The sequence below is a fragment of the Archocentrus centrarchus genome, chromosome 9 (genome assembly GCF_007364275.1).
Source record: "Archocentrus centrarchus isolate MPI-CPG fArcCen1 chromosome 9, fArcCen1, whole genome shotgun sequence".
Lineage (NCBI taxonomy): Eukaryota > Metazoa > Chordata > Actinopteri > Cichliformes > Cichlidae > Archocentrus > Archocentrus centrarchus.
Window position 1 is genome coordinate 26559371 of NC_044354.1, and position 22066 is coordinate 26581436.

General features: G+C 43.3%; 1 protein-coding gene across 1 annotated transcript in view; it reads right to left on the bottom strand.

Moving 5' to 3' along the window:
* cux2b (cut-like homeobox 2b) overlaps positions 1 to 22066 on the bottom strand; it is a 98088-nt gene that overhangs the window by 49865 nt on the left and 26157 nt on the right. The window contains exons 2-3 of the mRNA XM_030738439.1: positions 8344 to 8454; positions 5020 to 5067 (exon numbers count right to left, since the gene is read on the bottom strand). Coding sequence (XP_030594299.1) covers positions 5020 to 5055 — 36 coding nt within the window. The 5' untranslated portion in view covers positions 5056 to 5067; positions 8344 to 8454. The remainder of the gene's footprint in view (positions 1 to 5019; positions 5068 to 8343; positions 8455 to 22066) is intronic.

Consider the following 22066-nt stretch of genomic DNA (forward strand, 5'->3'; position numbering starts at 1 on the left):
GCATCACGCTGTTCTACACCCATCTTTTATATGCAGTCTGTGCTTTACTCTTCATATAAAATGTATCTGCAATCATACCATATTAAAATTCACTTGATGCTTAGAATTTTTTTTCACATTTATTGTTCTGTATTTGTCAGTTGCCCACAGTACTCGGCACTTTTGGGGTCACTTTAAAGTTATTTGAAACAAGGGTGCCAGTATACTTCACCAGGCCGAGCAGGTGAACCATGAGGCTATTGCAGAGGCCCAGGTTCAAATCCACCCTGAGGCCATTTCTTTTCAGTACATGACTAAATGCAAAAAAGAAACTAACTGGAAACAGTCTGCCGAATGAATTTCTAACGTAGCATGATGTGCAGATGTGCAGCTAGAGAGTAATTCTGAGAAATATAACCATCTTTAACAAAAGCCCTTGATGAAGCTATTTGTTCACTACAGGATTTAACATTAGATGAGATGAAGCTGCAGTGGTACAGCAGGCTAGACAACATTTGATCCAACATCCACATATAAGCTGGTTCATCTCTGATTAATCATGATCAATAAAAGCAAACTTTAAAGTAATAGAGACTGAAACAGTACGTGAACTGAGGTGCATTAAGTTTGGCTCAAAGCAGCTTTTCTGCACTGATTTGGAGAACATGCAAGGCCATTCACCCTCAGGAGATGCAAAGGACGTAAAAGACTCAAGGAAGGTATTATCTAATGTCCAATTACACTCCAACCCCCCCCCCCAAACGTCCTTCCCCCTCTGTGCTCTCTCTTCTCTCTCCTAACTTCCTTCTTCTCACCTTCGTTCCCTCTCCTTAGCATGAAGAGGACACAAGCGATAAACCAGGAGCAGAAAGCCGGTGGTTTACATGGCCCTGGAGCCCATTATGTTCCCCACAATAGGCTGGAGGCCTGTGCGTGCTATGAATAGGTAATGGCCTGGAGATCCTGGGCCTGGCCTGCTGCTCAATGAGCCTAAGACAGCCGAGCAGGAGACAGGCATTAGAGATACCTCGTCAGCCCAGTATGGAGCAGTCTGGTCATAGCCGGGGGGGAAGCATGGGAGGATGGGAGAGTGGGAGTGAGTAGGAGGGTGTCGTAAATGCCCCTTACATAAGGTAGGGCATGAATAATAACACAAAGGGAATATTCAGAGGTACCTAGGAGGCACAGATCTGGTTTACTGGCACAGAAATATGAGCCTATAACGTACAAAGAAATCCACACTAGCTTGCTTTTAAAACTGTATGTAGTCTACTAGCAGCTTTTTATCAGACTGTATGACTCTGCTGCTCACTCATTCCGACACCACCTTCCCAAGTTAGCCATCCACTCAAGCAATCTGTACCTAATAACCGCAAGGTTTAGCCCATGATGAAGATCTGTCTTCATTGAGCTGGAAAAGCTGTAGCGTCGCCGAGCATTTTTCCTAACGGCGCAGTCCCTCATCTATGAAAGTGCCATAGAGCCCCTCAGACAATTAGGCAGGGAAAAGCTTTATGACCGTTAGACTCACTCAGCGAGCGGCACTCTCACTGCCAGCACCGCCAGGAGCGCTGGCTCGTGCAGAAAGGTAATTACGGAGCCTCTCATAATGACACAGAGGAAGCTTGCGTCATAACACCCACAGCCTTTTATCATAGCGCTGTAATTAATTATCATCCTTTACTCTTTGATTCATTCCACTATTCATAACATATTCATACATTCAAGAGAAATTATCATTTCCTTCAGGAATTAATCAAAAAGGAGCAAAAACTGGTCGGCTCTCGATGGATGATCAAAGACTGTGGTTGTCTACCTCGCTGCGTGGAGATGGGAGGGCAGCTCAGGGCAAGGCATTATGGGCAAAGGTCTCCAACAACATTCCGCTCTCATACTCCCAACAAATTATCTGCAAGAAGCCTTAAACAAGGATAAAAATACAGTTGCAGATGCTTCTAACAGAAAAGAACTGAACAGATATGACAATCCAAACTGTTGTGGCTTTCTTTTGCACATTTCTGGTGTCATTCTCCAGCATGCTAGCTGACATCTGAAAACATGAAAGGTCATATTATCAGCACAGTAGCACAACAAAGTCACTTTCTACCTTCCCTGAGAAATCAGTCACACAGACAAGATGCAGCAGCCATTTTGAAAGGTCTTAATTCATTCAGAGCTGCTGTGTAGTCAAAATACCTCCAAAGCTCACGCAGAAAACAAGCAACAACAACAACAGCAATAATATACATGAAAACATTGTCTTCCCTCACATCATCACTTTCCCACCTCAGGGGAAGAAATGGCACAGTTAGACTCATAAACAGGTGTCCACCAGCCCCCAGCTCGCAGTGCTTTAATAGCTGTTTGATGTTTTTGATGTCTAGTCAGCTCGATCGTACCTTACCGCTTGATAATGAGGACCAATAATGATTCCTGAGCTTGAGGGGTTAATGGTATGTAACCGGCAGAGCTGCTAATTACACGTTACAAACTATTTATCAGAATCTCCATCTGCGCAAGCACCACAACTCTCATTGTGCACGCTAAATTACTCTACGGATTATCATTGTAAAGCAAGTTTCAGTAATTAGGGACTCATACTGCTGTTTTCTTTTTCTGAGAGCGCCGAACGACATCAAGAGGAGAGGAGAGAAAAATAGAATGAGTGCTTAATTTGGGCCTGATATTCAGATTGTCCGGATGTGAGGAGGAATCTGCCTCTCTCCTGCAAACATACGCCGAATCAGACACTGTGGTTTTTTTTCTTCTGCCAAGGTTCATCCTGAGGGGAGTTTATACTCTAAAGTGTGAGGGAGGTGTAAATTGCATTGAGAAGCCTGCATACTCTTGGTGAGACTTGGTGAAGTCTGTTTTCTGCATGTTCAGATGGCAGCGAGAGCTCTGAGAGAGAGTTGTGTGAACAGTGCGGTCCAACGGGCCCCGTCTCTCCAGCGATCGGTTATTTGAGAAATAACTGTCATATCCCTCAGCCCCAAAGGTGTGCCTGAGACCATGGAGACATGTACCATCTCCTCTTCTTCCCCGTAAATTTTTATTAAATTACCTTCTTAATAAGACAGTGTTCATTATAAAACCAAAAACGCCGGTCTCCCAGGGCCCTGTGGATTAATAAGGACAGCGGTGTATTTTAAGCCGTAAACTCAGCTCCTCACTGTCCTTAATCTCCTTCCTACTTCACAAGGCCAAATTAACACCTCTCCTCAGCTCTGACGGGACCTCATTAGCAAACTTCCAGGGAAAGAAAAGAGGAGTGCAGAACGAAAAAAAAAAAAGAGGAGAAGAAGGAGGGAAGCGACCAATGACAGCCACCAGCTCTGGGATTAACCCTTTCTCCTCCTCCAGCTCTGCGGAAAAACTAGGTCGGCAACGTGTTTCTAATCAGTCGCCTGGTTAGTGATAATTAGAAGGCGAGATTGGACGAGAGAAGAGAGAGAAAGTGGGTGGGGAACATTGAAATGAAAAAAGAAAAGAAAGGGAACCTGTCATGTCGCAAACACTTCAAAGGAGCCAGCTTCTCCTTTAGAAGTGGCATGATGAGGGTCCAAATACCAAGAGGCACTCCTCTGGGCCTCCGAACTGCAATGAGGGAGGGGAGGAAAAGGGGGGCGAGGACCCAGTTTTTTCTCACATGCATGCATCCTCACACACATAGAACATGCTGGGACTTTTCTCCGGTTCACCACCTGTACAGTGCACCTGCAGGGGAGATTCAGTCTATCCCAAACCACACAGCCAAACAAGCACATCCAACTCCAACCTTCCCATCCACTTTCTCCCCCTGCAGCAGCAGCAGGTCGAGGTCCCACGGCTTACACTGAGGTCGAGCAGACTACCGCTGGGTAAAGTTCACAAGCCTCTGCAAGCTGTTTGACATTACCAATAAGGTCAAAGTGTATCAGAAAAACACCAGAGGATTATATTATTATGGTGTGCCGAGTTGCCTGCTGCACCCCGCGATCAAAAAATAGCTTTTTGCACCGCAAGCTGGCTCACTTTATAAATGTGCAGAACACAAGCCTGTGGTAGTTACACAAGAGAGACCAAGAGGTACCCAGAGAGGCCTGCAGCTAACAAGAAAAAAAAAAAAAAAAAATCATTGCTCATTATCAGCCATCTATTTTATCTACTATGAAACATCTCTAGACTCCCAGTTGTCAGACATCAATGGTGCTTAAATTAATCCTCTGGGTTCCTGTTTGCACAATAAAGATATGGAAGGGTGCTTCTGATATTTGTGGAACTTTACAGTTGGAGTAATTGAATTAGCACAGAAATCAACCACAGGGTGCTGAATGTGATAGCTCCTGCCAGAGAACACGCTTACTTGGGCCTAGTCAATTATAAAGCATTAAAAAGAAGCTGCCAATAATCGCTTCCAAGAGATCTGAACAATCCATGCCGAGTGTTCTAATGTTTACCGATGATAGGGCTTTCAGGTTAGCGCTGAGCGGGAGTTTAGAGGGGAGAATGAGACTGGAAACATATTTGTGGTATCATTTCCATAAGCCTCTGCTTCGCGGACCATAATGCAGCTCACAAATGTGATTTATGACCTTGGTTTAATGGCTGGAGCAGAGTCTTGGTAGGTATCAGATGACTTTTTCAATATGGCGACGTCAGAGGGGGCACGCTGAATGCACCATCACAACAGGAAATGAGGGCTTGTCTCAGCCAAGAAAATATGAGAAGCCAGATATCTGATCATCTAATGGCTGATAGATGCTACTTCACTTTGACAGAAAAGGCATCAGTCAATAAGCACCAGATGAGCAGTAACATGAAAAGTATGCCATGGATTCCATCCCCTATCAATCAAGTGTTTCATTCCAGGAGCACAGCGATCTGCTTTTGGTCAATGTACATGCAGCACTAAGCAAGAGTGTCTCCTTTCAGTAGATTATAATGTCGAGCAGACAAAGCCTCAGAAATCATCAATAAAATGCTACAGCCACTTGGAGCTTTCCACCCTCTCGGTTTCATTTTGCAGAATCTGTAAAATGCAAAAGATGTGTGACTCACCTGGGCTTGGAAACTCTTGAGAACAGGTGCCACCATCTCCCGGACTTCCTGTGTACAGAGAGAAAGAGAAAAGAGAAAAAAAAAAAAGTAAACTCTGTCTCAGCGCTTTTCCATTTTTTTTTCAGACACTCCACCTGTTCAGGAATCAGACTGGCCCCAGTGAGGCACAAACATAAGAAAGAGCCCGTTTAATGGCTTCTCACCACAGCTTCTCTTACATTGCATATGTGCTGCCGGTGAGTTATGTTGTAATGGGGTGCGAGTATTAGTGGTTAAACCTAAAGAGTTTGAGTGGGCATGTTTAAAAAGTGGGGCTTTCCACTAGCTAGAGATCCAGACGTGTGCGAGCTCTCACAGCCTCAGGTAAGGGGATTGTGCTGCCAGTGGTGACAGCCTGATCCTGTCTTAAACGCCTGTATTATACTGACAAGATTACAGCAGTGCACTACAGGCTGAGATAGGCAGGCAGCATAGCAAATAGCCTGGAGGTTAATTTATAAAATAGAAAAATATTCTCTTTGAATTCAGCCTACATGTCAATAGATGATCATTTCAAAGGAGGATGATGAAAAAGGACTAAATCATATCTATCTCTCATGGGTTTAGCTTTTCATGTACTCAGTTCAATCTACCTTAATTGCCATTTTGCTTTACAAAAGCAAGGCGCACTGAGGTCTTGGTACATTTTAAATGTAAAGCAGAAGAACATGAAAATAAGTGATGTCTATACAGCTTCTAAGTAGGTAGTAAAATAGCCTAGAAAATAAATAATGACGCATAGAATTCTATGAATGTTAGGGTATTATTACTACTACAATAAGCAATTATCATCCACTAGATCACCTGTGATGTATTAACTGTTATGTTAGGATAGGTTAACATCTGCCCCTTTTAGTATACTTTTTATCTTTTCTTCTTCTTTTTTTTTTTTAAAACAGCTGATATACATGTATGACACTTCAAAGACTAAAAGACAAATACTAACCCTGAAAGAGTTGCAGCAATTACACATTTCAGTCTGAACTAAATGTTCGGTCTCAGCTTTTTCTACTCTTGGCTCTGCATGATGTCAATTTTTGTTTTTTTTTGGTTTTTTTTGGGGGGGGGGGGGGGGGGTACCCTAATGTAGTCACCTCAGCTCTGGGGTACCCCTAATGTAGTCACCTCAGCTCTGACTGTAAGAACTGAAGCCCCACTTAGCGGATGTTTATGAGGGGCAGCCAGTCAGAAGAAAGTTTGCTTAAACGGACAGGAAAGTAAGTGGAAACAGCTGGTTTCAGACAGAAAAGACAAGATCAATAAAGAAATTTTAACTGTGAATTATGCAAAGTCCAAGAACACAAATTTGGAGCTAGAAATGATCATAACAGGTCCCCGTTAAATAAAACATTTTTGCTACATTTAATGCGCATTGCTGACAGGAGTGAGTGTAAATAGATCCTGAGAAATATTATAGCTTAAGTTCACATTCCAGTACTTGCACTGAAAGATGTATTGTTTATTTTTAATAGTTTCTCCTGTTCATGCTAACCACAAAGAGATCTCATATCTAAAGTGATTCCACTGTAAACAAGTGAGTTTTCATTAAGGACAGAAACTCAGAACTGGGTCCAGATTGCCACGTCCATCAGAAGCATATGCCAAGCTTATCAATTCTTTTTTTTTTTTTTTAATCAGTGCCAGCATGTTTCTTCTGACAGCTGCATATTTCTAAACACTGGCATCAGTCTCATGGCAGTGGGGCACACCTGAGTCACATGAATCTTTTTTTTTTCCTGCTTTGGTTTCCCACAAGATAATAAACAGAACCAATGATGATATTGGTAACATAAGATCTTATCAATATTTATCACCGGTCCTCATTCTACACAAAAATGTCTTCTAACATTTAGCTGAAGACAAATTTTATTTTTAAATGTCATTTGCTTTAAACACTTAAGTAAGAGATCTCTTCGATGGCAACCCAGAACTTTACAATGTAAATATGACTTTGTAAAACATTGGTTTAAGGTGTTTGTAGAAAAAAAATTTGCCTACCCCTTAAAAATCCAAGAATATACAGATTAATTTTTAATGAAGAAATAAAATAAAGACAAAAAGTAGTGCTGGTGGCAAGGCAGCAGCGGAAGGAAGTAGCAAGAGGCTATATGAAAATATCAATGCAGAGTCAGTGGTCCACACCGCTGCAGCTGAAGAGAAATAGTGGATGAAGAGAAACACAAAGATATGAGATTATATGACATTACGGCCAAGGGTTTTTTCCCTTGGCCGTAATGTCATCACTGCTTCATTACTGTGGCTTACTGTGGGGATGCTACTGATGTGTTAGCCAAGCTTTGGAGTGAAATACACAGTTTATCTGAGCATCTGTTTAGGCTTTTTTTTTTTTTTAAAGTATGAGCACAATTCATGTTGGTGCACAGCATGTGTGTAAACATATGTTGAGAAATGGCTTTGGTAATGTGTATACGTAATAATATGCTAATTAGCCATGTGGAGCTTTGTTTTAAGAGACTGCTAGTCTAGTGAAAGCTGTTCAGGTAAAGAATGAAGTGATGGTACATCAGAATAATGGAGTTGACTTGTTAAATGAGGGGAAAGGAGCTGCTTTGATAGTTCAGTGTATATCACACTTTATGGTAACATACAACCAGATACAACAAAGTAAAGTGGAGTGGCACAACCCTAACAGGCTTGTTGGAGGGCTGGTGCAGAGGGGGACTCTTCCTCATCAGCATTCATCACATTGTTTAGTCAGAATCCTCTTCCTAAATGGGTTTGGAGAGACACCTGTTCCTGTTCCATCACAGAAACCTGGAGAAATATCAACATCAGCTGCCAATTCTGACACCAAGATAATTTTTTCATAAAGTGGTGCTTTAGCTTTGGAGTTGAAAGTAAGCAGTAGAGTCGTGCTTACCTTTTTTTTTTTTTTTTTTTTGTGCAAATGAACCCCCCTCGCCTCTCATCGCACCGAGCCAGAGGCTATACTGCAAGGCCTCAGCATTTAAATATTAACTTATCTACTGGAAAAGGGGAGGGAGGAGGCTAACCCTGACTTCTCGCAAGTGTTGTGCACTGTTAACATACAGTATGCAAATGCAGGCTTTACAAGAGAAATAAATAATTCCCTGTTCAAAAGGTATATGCGGGGGCTTGAACAGCTGCAGTGATGCAGAGCAGTCAGTACCTGCTGAGGTGAAGATGAGCAAAATGACACATACAGTTGAGATAGTGGTGTGTGTGTGTGTGTGTGTGTGTGTGTGTGGTGTGTGTGTGTGTGTGTGTGTGTGTGTGTTGGGGGGGGGGAGGTGCCAGACTCACCTCAGGGACATTTCTCTTGAACTCTCAGCTCAGCTCTACCAGGTGCTTGTGGGAATGTTCACTCTCCTCTTGTCGACCCGCCAGTTCAGACGCTACAGAGTTTAGCTCCCTCTACAAACACACAAAAGAGAGACAGTGAGGGAGGGGGGGGGGACGGCACTTTGGGGGAGGTCTGCCAACGCTCATCCAGTAAAGCTTAAGAGTGTACATAAATAAAAATACACTGCTGAATATTAACAATGTAATCTTCATGATCTCACAGCAGTAATACTTACAGCTAGCCCTAGCCCATAAATAATTAGCCAAAATAAATCCAATGCCTACAGTAGCAGAAGGCCTTTTTTAGATAATCAGTATTTGGAAATAATCAATACGCTTGCAAACGGCTATAGATCCGCCATGAGCGAATGGGTGAGAGGGAGGAGGGTTGAATGTGGAGAGAGAGAGAGAGAGAAGTGAGAGACAGAGAGAAAGAGAGCATTTTTATTTTCTTTTTAATTTTGGGGGGGGGGGGGGGGGGGGGGGGGGGGGGGGGGGGGGGGGGGGGGTGGGGGGGGGGGGGGGGGGGGGTGGGGGGGGGGGGGGGGTTTTTTTTTCTTTTTTTTTTTTGTTATTTGTTTGGTTTGGCTTTGGGGGGGGGGGGGGCCGCATGTCCCATCCCCAATAAACCCCATCAAACCTCCTTCTAAACCCATGCGCTTCTTCTGAAATGAGTGGCTGTTTTTTTTAAGCCCAGCCAAGACCCTCTCAAAAAACACACACATCGCCTCACATGCTGTGGTAATTACCACAGTCAGATCCTATTTCAGTCCTCTTTTCCATCTCTCTCCCATAGCCTTCACCAATCTTTATATTGATCCCACTCAGATTTCAATACAGCCGCAGCCTCCATAGCTTTAAACCACATTACCCTTTTGCTACAACAACGGCCCAGATCGCTATTCCATTAATGTCACATTGGTTGCTTACATATCTGTAGTTATAGCAAATGAGAGCTCCGCCCTGCCAACATGTCTTATCCACTATGCAAAGCTGTCTGTGCAGCAGGCCCTTCATCAGAACCTTGCACTCACGGTGGACTCAGCTGCACCACATGCCATCCGGCAAATCCGATATTATCGATCAGTCATCCAATTCCCGGCTCTTTCAGCAAACAGAAAGAAAAAAAAAAAAAGGGAAACAGATTCTACTTCTGCTCTCCTATACTGAGGCAGTGAAACAGACAGCTGTATATTCCTCTTAGTTGGGGATTGTGATTATCAGTAATTGACGAGGATCTTCTTCTCTTGTAACTGCTGGGTTACAATATAAAAAGTGGAAGGTAGGGGATTCAATTACCACTGCGAATTTATATATGACGCCGGGAAATTAAATGACTGTGTTTAATTAATCTGCAGTCTTACTTAAAGGCAATTTAATAAATCATAACACGAGGAGGAGGAAAAAAAAGGCAGATAATGGAAGGATGAAGCTTCCAACAGCCGTGGCCTCGTGGGATGGTGACAAGCCTGTCGGTCGGAGAAGTGGGCTGTTAATTGAAGGGCTGCTGGTTCAAGTCCCTGGACTGGCGAGTCAAAAAGGGGCTAAAGTAGGAATGAGTGCACTGTCTGCTACATACTGAGCCGTGAACACCACAACTTTACCAATTAGTGTACAAGAAAGGCACCTGACAAAAAAAACAAAACAAAAAAAAAAAAAAAACACCATGCTATCACACTGGCAATAAAATTTGTTGTGACAGCATGCAAGCCTGAGGACATTTACAACCTTCGCACTGTATTGGCAAAGGTCCATGTTCCTGAGATGTAACGAGCAGCATTCAATGTCAAAGCTACAGCTTTTATGCCCATCAATCCACCCCAGGATCCACTACAAGAGGTTATATCAAACTTCTGCTACTAACCCTCGCTTCTCCAACAGTCTCAACATCACCTTTAAGTCACTTCTAAGAAAAATGTTCTAAGTCCATTTAAATATTCGGTTTGGCATTATTGTATGTAACAAAATTATAACAGCATTTATTCTGACTCTTTCAACTCTTTCAGCACCAAGCCCACTGGAACCTACTGAATCTTTGAATTTATTCAATTCAATCAAAACATTTCCAGACACTTTATATTAAAAAGGTAAAACCTGTACAACTAGGGATGCACAGATATATCAGCCTAATATCAGTATCAGTCCTGCTGATATATGCAGGGGAAACATGCGAAAGTCAGGCTAAAGCACAAAGTGTTCAATTTACTTTTCTGTGTGTCCTAAAATTTCTAAACTTCTAGATTAACATGCAAAAAAACTGATTCATTTATCTTTGGTTTACTTTCTATACATTTTTAAACTTGAGAATGTCAAACTGTGTCTGGTCTAATGAATTAAAATTATTGAAATTCAGTAACAATGCAAATAGATAATAGTCAGTTGTAGCTTGTTCATAAATTCATAAAAAAAAAAAACAAAAAACAAAAAATAAAACACAAGAAACCATTGAGCAATCACATCCACACATCATTATCCCCACAGGCTAAAAACGGAAACGTCACCAACATCACTAAGGGTGCAAATTTTGCTGGCCGACTGGCCAGGTCGCACCCCCAGGCATGTATGGCTGTGTTAAGCAGCAGTTTTTCCCCGTAGAGCTGAGAAGTCTGCTGGATGAGGATTTGCAGCAAATGGTGCCATTTATTGCACAATCGCTTCTGCATGGGCTAAGAAGATTTCTTTGGTGCTGTGGACACACAGTACCAGTCAGAAGTCTGGATACACTTACCCATTCATATGAATGGGTGTGTGCTGATAAACAATTGGTATAGGCAAGTTATTTTAAACTCTGGCACTGGTATCAGCCCAGAATTTCGCAATCAGTGATGCCCTGAGTAAAACAATATAGAGAAAAAAATACTAACTGAATGATATCTTAGGAACAAGCAATGGGTCAAAGGTTGGCATGGATGTCCATTGAAAATATTGCTGATAGAAATGAAAATAAATTAATGATCTTTGCCATGTCCAAGCATCAGGGACACTGAGTTAACCCTTGGAGGTCTAAGTGTTTTACAGTGATGACCCCAATGCTAACCCTACTTCTAATCCTACTCAAATCAAAAACAAAATAACTGCTACCAGTACAGTGTTTTTGTTCACAGCGATGAGAGACAATGTCACCCAGCATCATACAAAATCTTGGATTATGCTTCTTTTTTTTTTTATATAAACACTTATTACAAAATCTTAGATGAGAAGAGACCATTCTCATGTGCTATATATGCTACATATAGCAGTAGCCAAATCAACAGATTAAAAGGCACGCAGTGAAAGAAATAAGACATGATAGAAATCACAGGCAACGCAGCTGTCAGATTAATCATGTGTAGGTTTTGCCTTTTAATAGAGTTTACTGACAATAAGGAAAAAAATTAAACATTATCACCTGTTTTATTCTGGGTCAGTTGCTCTCACAATATGTCACTGCAGTTGTTTTTGATGAGAGCGTGTGTGTGTGTGTGTGTGTGTGTGTGTGTGTGTGTGTGTGTGTGTGTGTGTGTGCGCGTGTGCGTGTGTGTGTGTGTGTGTGTGTGTACCATAAAATGTAGCATGCACCATGTAATTTCTAAGTGATGACAGGTCAAGCTGGAGTCAATCATCATGCCTAAGAGACTGTGTCTTGTCACATTTTCCATTTATACCAAAGACCAATGAAACTTGTTTAAAATGTCTACAATTCTGAAACCATTCCAATATATATGATATGTTTGGTGAGCGGGAAATGTGTCTGTGTCTTTTCTTGTAAATCATGCTGTCACTGTAAAAAAAATGTTTTTAAAAAGGCCATGGCTGTACAGGATAAGGCGACAGGACTTTATAAATTCCTGTTAGTCCTCACAGTCCATCTGGGATGAGCCTTCTTGGAGATTAGAGAGTCGGCTTTCAGAAGCAGGCCAACCTCCACTAGATTCAAATGGCCCTAGACTGGCTAATCTTGCCAAGAGAAAATTCCTCAAGAAGTGACTTTGAGTGGATTTTATAAGTACTTAAGATATAACAGTGTGGTGATTCTGAGTCTGCCCGTGTGTCGCCGTAAAGCTGGGTTCACTTTTATTGCAGCTCAGCTGATGAGAATGGTGGATACTCATGCAGTATGCAAGTCAAACAGTGCAGTCATTATGGCATGGTTATTTTGAAAGCATCCCCACAGTTTCTAGACCATTACGAGGGAGGGGAGCCTGGGCAACAGCCCATCAAATGAAACCTACTGCCTGTCTTTCTGGAGAGAAGTGAGGCAGAACAGACGGTTTGCTACTTTGGTTGTCTTGTTCAGACTGATGATGGGAGAAACTCACAATATAGTGTTGCTGAAATAGCAATACTATCTCAGGAGACAAAAGATACTAAAGAAGACTTTTCCTCTGCTTTCTAATCAGATGTGATCTGTTTCAACCTACAACCAGTGGACCTTCAAGATCCCAGATAAAATTCACTTATCGCCCTTCATTATGTTGGGCTTCATCCTTCACGCAATCAATTGCATGAACATGTAGATTTCTTCATCTTGAAAAACATAGGAAAAGCAAGTTGCAATAAGCTGTGCAAAGAGGAGTTTCTCAGTAATCATTTGACAGGTTTTAAAAAGGGCGATTGGGACCAAATTTTCAGTGTGTGGCAGTCAGGTCAATACAGAGCTCCTGTCATTAAGCCTCTGCCAGTCAAACATCCAGCCATAATTGATGAGTTTCCCCTGGGGGGGTGGAGCTGTCATTGGCACTGGATAGGGCAGGAAAGAGGGATTTTGAGAATGGAACCAATCCTGGTGTGTTTCCATCGATATGCGAGGGGAAAGCAATCTTGGTGACTTCTGACTCAAAAACAACGACCAAGAAAGAAGGAGCTTATTGGTTTTAACAGGCTAGACCTGCAGCCTATTGGAAGTCCGTAAACGTACTTGAAGCTCAATGACCACCTAAACACAAGGAGGAAAAAAAAAGCTGTGAAACCATGACCCACATACACCTAAAGTGTTGCCAAAAGTATTCACTCACCCATCCAAATAATTGAATTCAAGTGTTCCAATCACTTCAATGGCCACAGGTGGATAAAACCAAAACACCCAGGCATGCAGACTGCTTCTGCAAACATTCGTGAAAGAACGGGTCGCTCTCAGGAGCTCAGTGAATTCCAGCACGATACTGTGATAGGATGCCATCTGTGCAGTCCAGTCGTGAAATTTCCTCACTACTACATATTTACAGTCAATCGTTAGTGGAATTATAACAAAATGGAAGCAAATGGGAACATCAGCAACTCAGCCATGAAGTGGTAGACCATGTAAAATCGAAGAGCGGGGTCAGCAAATACTGAGGTGCATAGTGTGCAGAGGTTGCCAACTTTCTGCACACTCAATCTACAGACCTCCAAACATCATGTTTGCTTCAGATTAGATCAAGAATGCAATACAAAGCATCAGATGCAGTGGTGTAAAGCACTGGACTCTAGAGCAGTGGAGACGTGTTCTCTGGAGTGATGAATCACGCTTCTCCATCTGGCAATCTGATGGACAAGTCTGGGTTTGGTGGTTGCCAGGAGAACAGTACTTGTCTGTCTGCATTGTGCCAAGTGTAAAGTTAGGTGGAGGGGGGGGATTATGGTGTTGGGTTGTTTTTCAGGAGTTGGGCTCGGCTCCTTAGTTCCAGTGAAAGGAACTCTTAATGCTTCAGGATACCAAGACATTTTGGACAATTTCATGCTCCCAACTTTCTGGGAACAGTTTGGGGATGGCCCCTTCCTGTTCCGACATGACTGCACACAAGTGCACAAAGCAAGGTCCATAAAGACATGGATGAGTGAATTTGATGTGGAAGAACTTGACTGGCCTGCCCAGAGTCCTGACCTCAACCCAGCAGAACACCTTTGGGATGAATTAGAGCGGAGACTGTAAGCAGGGCCAACATCAGTGTCTGACCTCAAAAATGTGCTTCTGGCAGAATGGTCAAATTTCCCATAAACACTCCTAAACCTTGTGGAAAGGTTTTTGCAAGTGTGTTGCAACAAAGACTGCAGGCACCGATCCTTTCAGACTTCACAGGGCGAGAGAAAGTAGGCAAGAAATTGGAGGTTAGAGTAGCAAGAAATCTTGTAAGAAAAAAAAAGACAAAGCACTGTGGATTATGACACAAGCTGGTTGTAGAGTATGTTATGTTTCTTTAAATGATGGGAAACAACATATCTATTCTAAGTAAAGGAAAGTGGGATAAAAACTCTAATTAAGTGTTCTTGACAAAAAAAAAAAAATGGGGCAAAATGATGTGCTGTAGCAATCTGTGCAAGCAGGAATGTTTTAGGTAAAATCCGGGACTCGCTAATGTGTTATGTTCAAGAAGATTTGACACTGATTCATTAAACCTAGCTCATCTTGATTACATCTGTAGTGGTAAGCTATTTTCTGGCCTTTCACAAAGACAACCCATGGTGGAAAATGTTGACAACTGTGGAAAAAAAAAAGAAAAAAATAGCAAGGTACTGCATTGAGGTAGACTGAGTCAAAATCACTATTGTGTGCAGTGGGCTTGGACAGCACAAATTAAAGAGGAAAAAAATAGGAAGGAGGAGGAGAGAGGGGAAAATGCAGATGGGAGTATTATTTTTCTTTTTGTATCCCATCTAATTGCAATCATAGGCAGATGTCTGAAAGTGTGACAGCATCAGCAGAATTGCTGCTGAGAGCACAGAATCTTTGTCTAAAAATAATCAGACATTCTGTGTGCTGCTGTTTGTTATAATGGTAATCGATGCTGGAGGCTTTGAATTCCATCAATTTATAGATCCACTCTGTTCTGCCTGGTGACTGTACTGCCTCACAACCCCCACCGCATACGCACACGGACACAAACAACACACACTCTTGCACGCAAGGTCTTGCACAAAAGAGTGCTTTGGCACACATGTGTGCGCAGAGACACATGTGCGCTGACATCTGCACACGGGGGGCTGCAGCAAGCAAGGCAGAGCGGGGACCAGTATGTGATTAAGATAAGTGTAGTTTCCTTTCATACTTTCCTTATCGCCTCTCATTCTCTGTGAGGCACAAGATTGTCCACAGCAGCCTCAGATTAGCCCCGCATCTGAGACGCCACATTCGAGAGGGCAGACTGATCAATAAATCAAATCACTACAATCAATGGCCCCAATCACTGCAGTCTAGTCTGGCCTCAACATTATGATTGGCAAATGCTCCCAGCCACTAAAGGAGGAGGGAGTGGTTTGGGCGAGGGGGTTAGAGGAGCTCAGGGAAAGGCGCACATTGGCGTCTGTCCATATGAAAGATCCAAAATGAACTCTTATCTGGCCTCCTTGAGCTGAGCATCAGTTAAGGGTAGAGCAAACAGGCAGTTTGTGTCTATGTGGGCGATGGGCCGCCTAGACAGACCCGGGAGGGAGGAGCTTCTGACCTCCGTGACCCCACACTTGGAATGTGAGCTGAGCATGCAGCTTCTGACAGCGACGCACTGGGGGGGCTGCTATCACCTGGCATCCCTGTCCATCTGTTTACCCCCCAAACTGATGCTCCGTTAGTTTTGCTCTACATCAGATTGGCTAACGCTGCCCCATTTCACGCCACAAACACAGTGAAGTTCAAATCAGGGTTTTTTCCTGGATTTTTGTTCATCAAATGGCCAGAAACAGCAATAAAATGCATACACTTCTGTTAAGTAAGGTAACACAGACTCACCTCACCTATATCTTATATGCTAATGTCTGTGGGCAATAAAACTGTTAAATTGTCTTCAATAATGACGAGTTCTTTGTTTTCCTGGAATAACGGCAGAATGAATAACAACAAAAAACAAAGAAGAAAGAGAACAAAGCATCAACATCAACCATCAGCCAAATGATTATTTTTTTAATCTTGATTTCGGCCCAGAATATCACAATCAGTACACGCCTAGTTCAGTCAGAACTCATGAAATTACTGATTTATTACAGCAGCAGAATGTAGGGAGAGTTTAGCTCTGAGCTCATTACTACCATCAAATATAACACATGTAGAAAGTGGGGAGTCATAAGTAATTATCCCCCAGAGCCTACAGGTGGATGTTGGGGTGGTGGAGGGATTGAAACAATAGGCAGTGATGTAGGTCAGCAGCAGGCTTGACATGTCTGAGGAGGAGATGGGAAATTCCGCAGCTTAAAGACACCTCCGATGTGTGAGGAGGTCTCACCTCTCTGACATGAGAGTGAGGCCTGTTGTTCTTGGCTGGCACACCAGCAAAAGAAAAAAATAATACTTCTTTCTTTCCTGTTCTTGCCATTGCCTTATTACATTTGTGGGAGCACAGTAATCACAGGATTGGAGACTTGAGCCCATGCTCATTCTGCACATCATATAAAAGTGTACAAGCCGCAGCAGCTGAAAAATGCTGCAGCAATCACACAAGAACTGCAGTTCTGTATAAGCATGTGATAGATGTCCTTTGAGTAGCCAGTACAATTATAAAAACACTAAAAATGGCAGTCCTTTCACCCCCATCTCACATTGGGTCACATTTTGTGACCCATTGTGAGATGCTAACACCAAGCTTGGGAATACCAACTCCTGTCCACTCTATAGCAGCAATGCTGACTCCGTTTTGCATAAATAGGTAGGTAGTGTATAGATTTTGTGTGAGGACTTACCAGCAAAGGAAAAGAAAAAAAAAAAAAAAATCACGTTTCATTTTGACACCTCACTCAACTCTGGACTGGAAAGTCTGATAAATCATCCAAAATAATTAATCCCCAGTCAGTCAGGCTGTCTTCAAACAGCATGCTAAATCTTACAAAAGGAAGGAGAAGCGTGTGAGCGTTACAACCATCAGCAAAAGGTGTGACTGGTGTTGTCAGCCATTATTCGTCATACCCTGCTTCATTTAGAGAGTTTTTGGCGCCTGATGCACCAGAGCACAGCCTACTTGTCAACACTTCTCTCTCTTTAAATCCAACATGCACGCTTGGACACACATGTACACACAAACACACGTTTTTTTTTTTTTTTCATGCTAATTTACCGGTAATTCATCTTAGCATGATCAGGGAGGCTCTAATTCCATTTATTGTCAAGTCTTATTCAAAAATAGTATCAAGAGGTATCATGAAAACATCTTATTACAGCTCTTTCAAACAATCCTCTATCCACTCTGAAACCAATGAATAACTTTAAATGCCCTCCAATTAGAAACTTCAAATTACAATCCATGACTGAGCGCTCCAAACGAAGGCCAATTACAACACCTTATATATCATCATTAAGGCCAAGCATTGTTCTGCTCCTTTCAAACTCTGTGGTTACAATCAGGGTGTCTATTGTCATTGTGTGGTACATGCAGGGTGACTAATTGCACAGTCCTATGATTCATTAGCAGACTAGTGGGTTGAAACCTGAGAGAAGACACGATAACCTCGGTCGGCCAAATGATCGGCTCAAATGGAGATGTGAATATGAAAGAGCAACAGGGAGGTGTTACAATAGTTGCCGAGCATAAAAAGGAGCCCAATGCTTCAAACACAATAACCTTCCAAACTCGTTTTTTTCAGGGGGATGCATGAAAAAAAATTTGGCGAGCGGCAACGGTGTCAAACTCGAATAAAATTGGGGACAAGGTTTGCTTTCCAGTTTCTAATAACTTTCAAAGTGGAAACAGAGGAGTGCACTACAGGGGACTCGTTTCTGTGAAGCTTCACCATTGAGGTCAGTTAGCGTGAAAGGAGGAAGGCTCCATAGATGCAGCCATCACTGCGATGGCCCACTTTCACCTGAAACATTGAGCTGCAGCAATGCAACACAGCTAACCTGCGATTGTTTATTCTCTCTTAAGAAATGTCAATCTGTTCGCTCTCAGGTGTGCTGCTCTTCCTCTTGTTTTTGTTGTTTTCTCCCCCCCCCCCCCCCCCCCCCCACTCTCTCAGTTTTCCCTTGTCGATTGCAGCAAGATCAAAGCGACGCCGCTGGAAGAATCTGAATATTTCAGGTGTGAAGAGAGGGCTGCGTTTCACACCACCTGTGTAGCGCTGAGAGATGGGTCCCTCCTCTTGCTCAGACTCAGTTAGTGGGGCCCCTAGGGCCCGGCGACATAAACCGGGGCCACCTGTCTGAGAGAAAGGGAACACTCCTTTACCCTCCTTCTCAGCATCACACTTTCATTTTACAGCATTTGAACCAAAAATAAATGAATCTAAATAGAGCGGTGAGAGTGGGAATAAAACTGGTGCTGACAACAAGCAGCCGAGAGCTTTGAGCTCCGTCACAAAGGCTCAGGGTACTGGCAGATGAGTTCTGTTGTCACAGAATGGGAGCAGCCACTTGAAAGGCCAGTTTATACTTCAGTCATTTTATAATTTGCCCTGTTGTGCAACAGAAGGTAGCACTCATGTATTAAATGATAAGCCTGGTCAAGAGAATCACCGAGATTATTTTCTGCCGTAATACAGCGCACAGTGTGGAGTAGGTCTGCAGGATGATTCTCATCACATCATCAGGGCCACCATTTCTGACCCAAAGCAAATAAAAAGCATCCCCGATGTCTGCACCAACCTCACCAGTTTGATGTAGCTGCTCTCCTTGGAGGGCCGTGTGCCTTGACATGTGTGCATGTGTAAGCACTTGTGAACGTGTGCGTGTGTGCGTACGTGTGCGGACGTGTGCTCAGGGGGGCATGGAGGAGGTTCCACGCTGCCGGTTTCCAGCCATGTCTCTCAAAAGGGCCGTAAAGTCTTTACAGCAAATTCTTTACATTCATCTGTGTCAGAGCACTCGGCACACATTAGGCGTTTACACGGGAGGAAACACAATCTATTTGATGCTACACTGCCCACACGTCCAGAGCCCTCCTCCTCACGCTGGAGATTCACAGTGTTTAACTTCCATTTCATATTCTGAACAGGCAGGCAGACAGGCAGGCGAGTGCGGGGAATGGACTCCATCTTGCTGTAAATCAGCGTTTAAACAGCCGACTAAATGTAATCTGGAATGAGTCAACAAGAGGCCCCGCTCAAGATATTTGTTTTTATTTATTCTGGAATGTGCAATTGATTTTTGTTGTTCTCCCTAATGATGTATGCAAACGGTGAACTGAAAAAAGTCACACTTCATTTTTTTACACCCCCCCTTCCCCGCCCGATGCTGCTTCCCATCTTTTAATATCAGGGATACTTATGAGAACAAGTGGAGGTTAATCTAGGGAGCGGGTCATAGCCAAGCGGCTCTTTGTAAATGTCAGATGGGAGATCCAGGCCTCTCTTATTACCACACTAAACCAACACGGCTGACGGCTCCAAGACGGATGTGTGACTCGGAGGTGTCTTTCCCCCCCTGCTTCTTGCTGCCATCATGGCCCAAACCCATCCCAGAAAACCTTATTAATCAATCGATTTATCGCCATAAATCAGGCCAGGCTTTGATTGTATCAGCAAGTCCATGCGATCAATCAATTAGTCGGGACCTAGCGGCCCAATTTGCCTAAAGAAAGATGAATGCTCCCCTGCATCATCCATTTGGCTGTCCGTTTACCCATCAAACACGGCTGCTGTTGACTCCCAAGCCCAACATGCATCCTTTTATTGATTTCTGCAGATTAAACTTGCAAAAGAATCAAAGGACACTTAACTGACTGGGAATTATTCTGCCTTCGTTTGTAGTGAAGTATGTTCTGTGCTGTCTTTTGATAGCGTTGCCTCGTATCATCAAAAAACAAGTGTAAACATTAAATTCCAGCATGCACAGCTCTTTTGAGCAGACTGAAGTGACAGCTACACAGGATAATGCTCATAAGTAACTGGGGGGGAAAAAAAAAAAAAAAAAAATGGCACAATGGGACAAATCATGGATTATTAGTAGTCAGCCCTACCCAGGTTTATATAGCAAGGCAAGGGGGAGTGGGGGAGCAGAGCTAGGAAACAGCTGGGTGAACAAACAGTGGAAAACATATGTGTAATGACATATTTGTTTCATATTTTATCCCAACTGTGAATTCCAATCCACATTGTGACACCAGCTGCCTCGGTCCACTGCCTCCCATCTGCAACTCTGTGTCAAGATGTCTCCCAGGACGGGCTGCGAAACTTCAGGGACGACAAAAAACCGACAGGAGCAAGTAGAGCACGACAGAGTGGGCTCCCGGAGCCTCGGTGTGCTTCTCCCCCAGCGGCAGGTTGGAATGCGGCAGACTGCGGTGCTGCCATGGAGAGGAAAGAACGCCAGGGGCTCCCCAGAGAGAAAATCTGTGGTGGCATTAGGGTCCCACCAGACCTGGTTCTGCTTCACACCCCTAGATCCTACTATGTAACAGCTGGGGGGGGGGGGTTTGGGCAAAGCTATCTGTTGGGCTTTACAGTCCTGCCCAATCTCCCCAAGTCTCACCATGTAATTAGAGATAAAGACAGAGGGCTCGGCTACTCAACCTCAATCCTCCCAGCTTCACACATGGCTGCCCACCCATAGCCCCCCAAGAGGAAACCCTGCCACACCACCACTACACACACGCACCTGTGTACACTAGCTGTCTACAAACCCCTGACCAAGAGCTCCACACACTAAACATTTAGAATATTATAAGTTACACGATCATGACTGACACACACCCAAATATGAAGTATCCTGAAGTTGCACAACGGCGCTGTGCTTTTTTTTTTTTTTTGATACCATACTCCACATATTATCTGTACTGAAGAGGCTTCATATTGTTAAAATTTCCCAGGTAAACAATAACCATGGTAAATAAGTAATTTTTCTTCATATCGAAAACTTCATCCAGGCAAGGCAGAAAATTTTAGAGGATATAGCACAGGAGGAACTCTCGAGTATATTCAAGAAACATAAAATTATACTATGGAAGGATCCATTATTCATCTCAGATACATTTTTCATTTAAGAGTGGGCTGGATATGAGCAATGATGAATGCATCGCCCAGGATGCAATTTGTATGTAAAATAACAGAAGATTACAGAATATGTTTTAAGTGCAAATGCAGTTTGTTGCCATCTAAGTAGAAAATGCATTCCTACAAAAAGGAATAAGACCTGAGCCCCATGATGCTCCCTCATAAAATCACTTAGCCCATAGCTAGGCCCTTCGTCAGTCCGCAGAGCGGGTTACAATGAGAGGCTCAAGTGATGAATGAGGCGACTGGAGTAGATTTTCATTCATATAATATACACTACCTCTTGGCATGCCATTTGAAAATGTGGGATAAGTAAACCGAATTACTAAGACTAATTCAACTCACATCCAGCTCAGCAGCACACTTCCTTGAAATCCGCCTCTCCACAAGTGAACGCACACGCCGTAGACACGCCGTCTACGCACAAATGCACACAAACATACAACAGTGTTTCGCTGCCTGCCAGGCATCCACATGTTCCTCTCAGGACTCGCTCTCTCCTCATCAGCTTCACTCGGTGCACACCGTTTCAATTCAGCGCATCTCAAAGACACACAAAGAGCCTTCCCCTGCATTCACAGTACAAAGATTGAATACAGGCCCCTAACACAAGACATGCCCACCACAGAGCATGTAATACAACTCATTACCGGGCACACAGGGTGGAGAGGGCTGTGATGGGAGAGACAAGCACAACAGGGAGAAAACTGGGGGGTGGGGGCTCTTACACCAATGTCTCCATCTTTCTTCACAACTAACAGAGCTCTAAAACAAACCTTAATAACTAAAGCGATCTGACGGTTTTTCCGCGGTGGTGGAA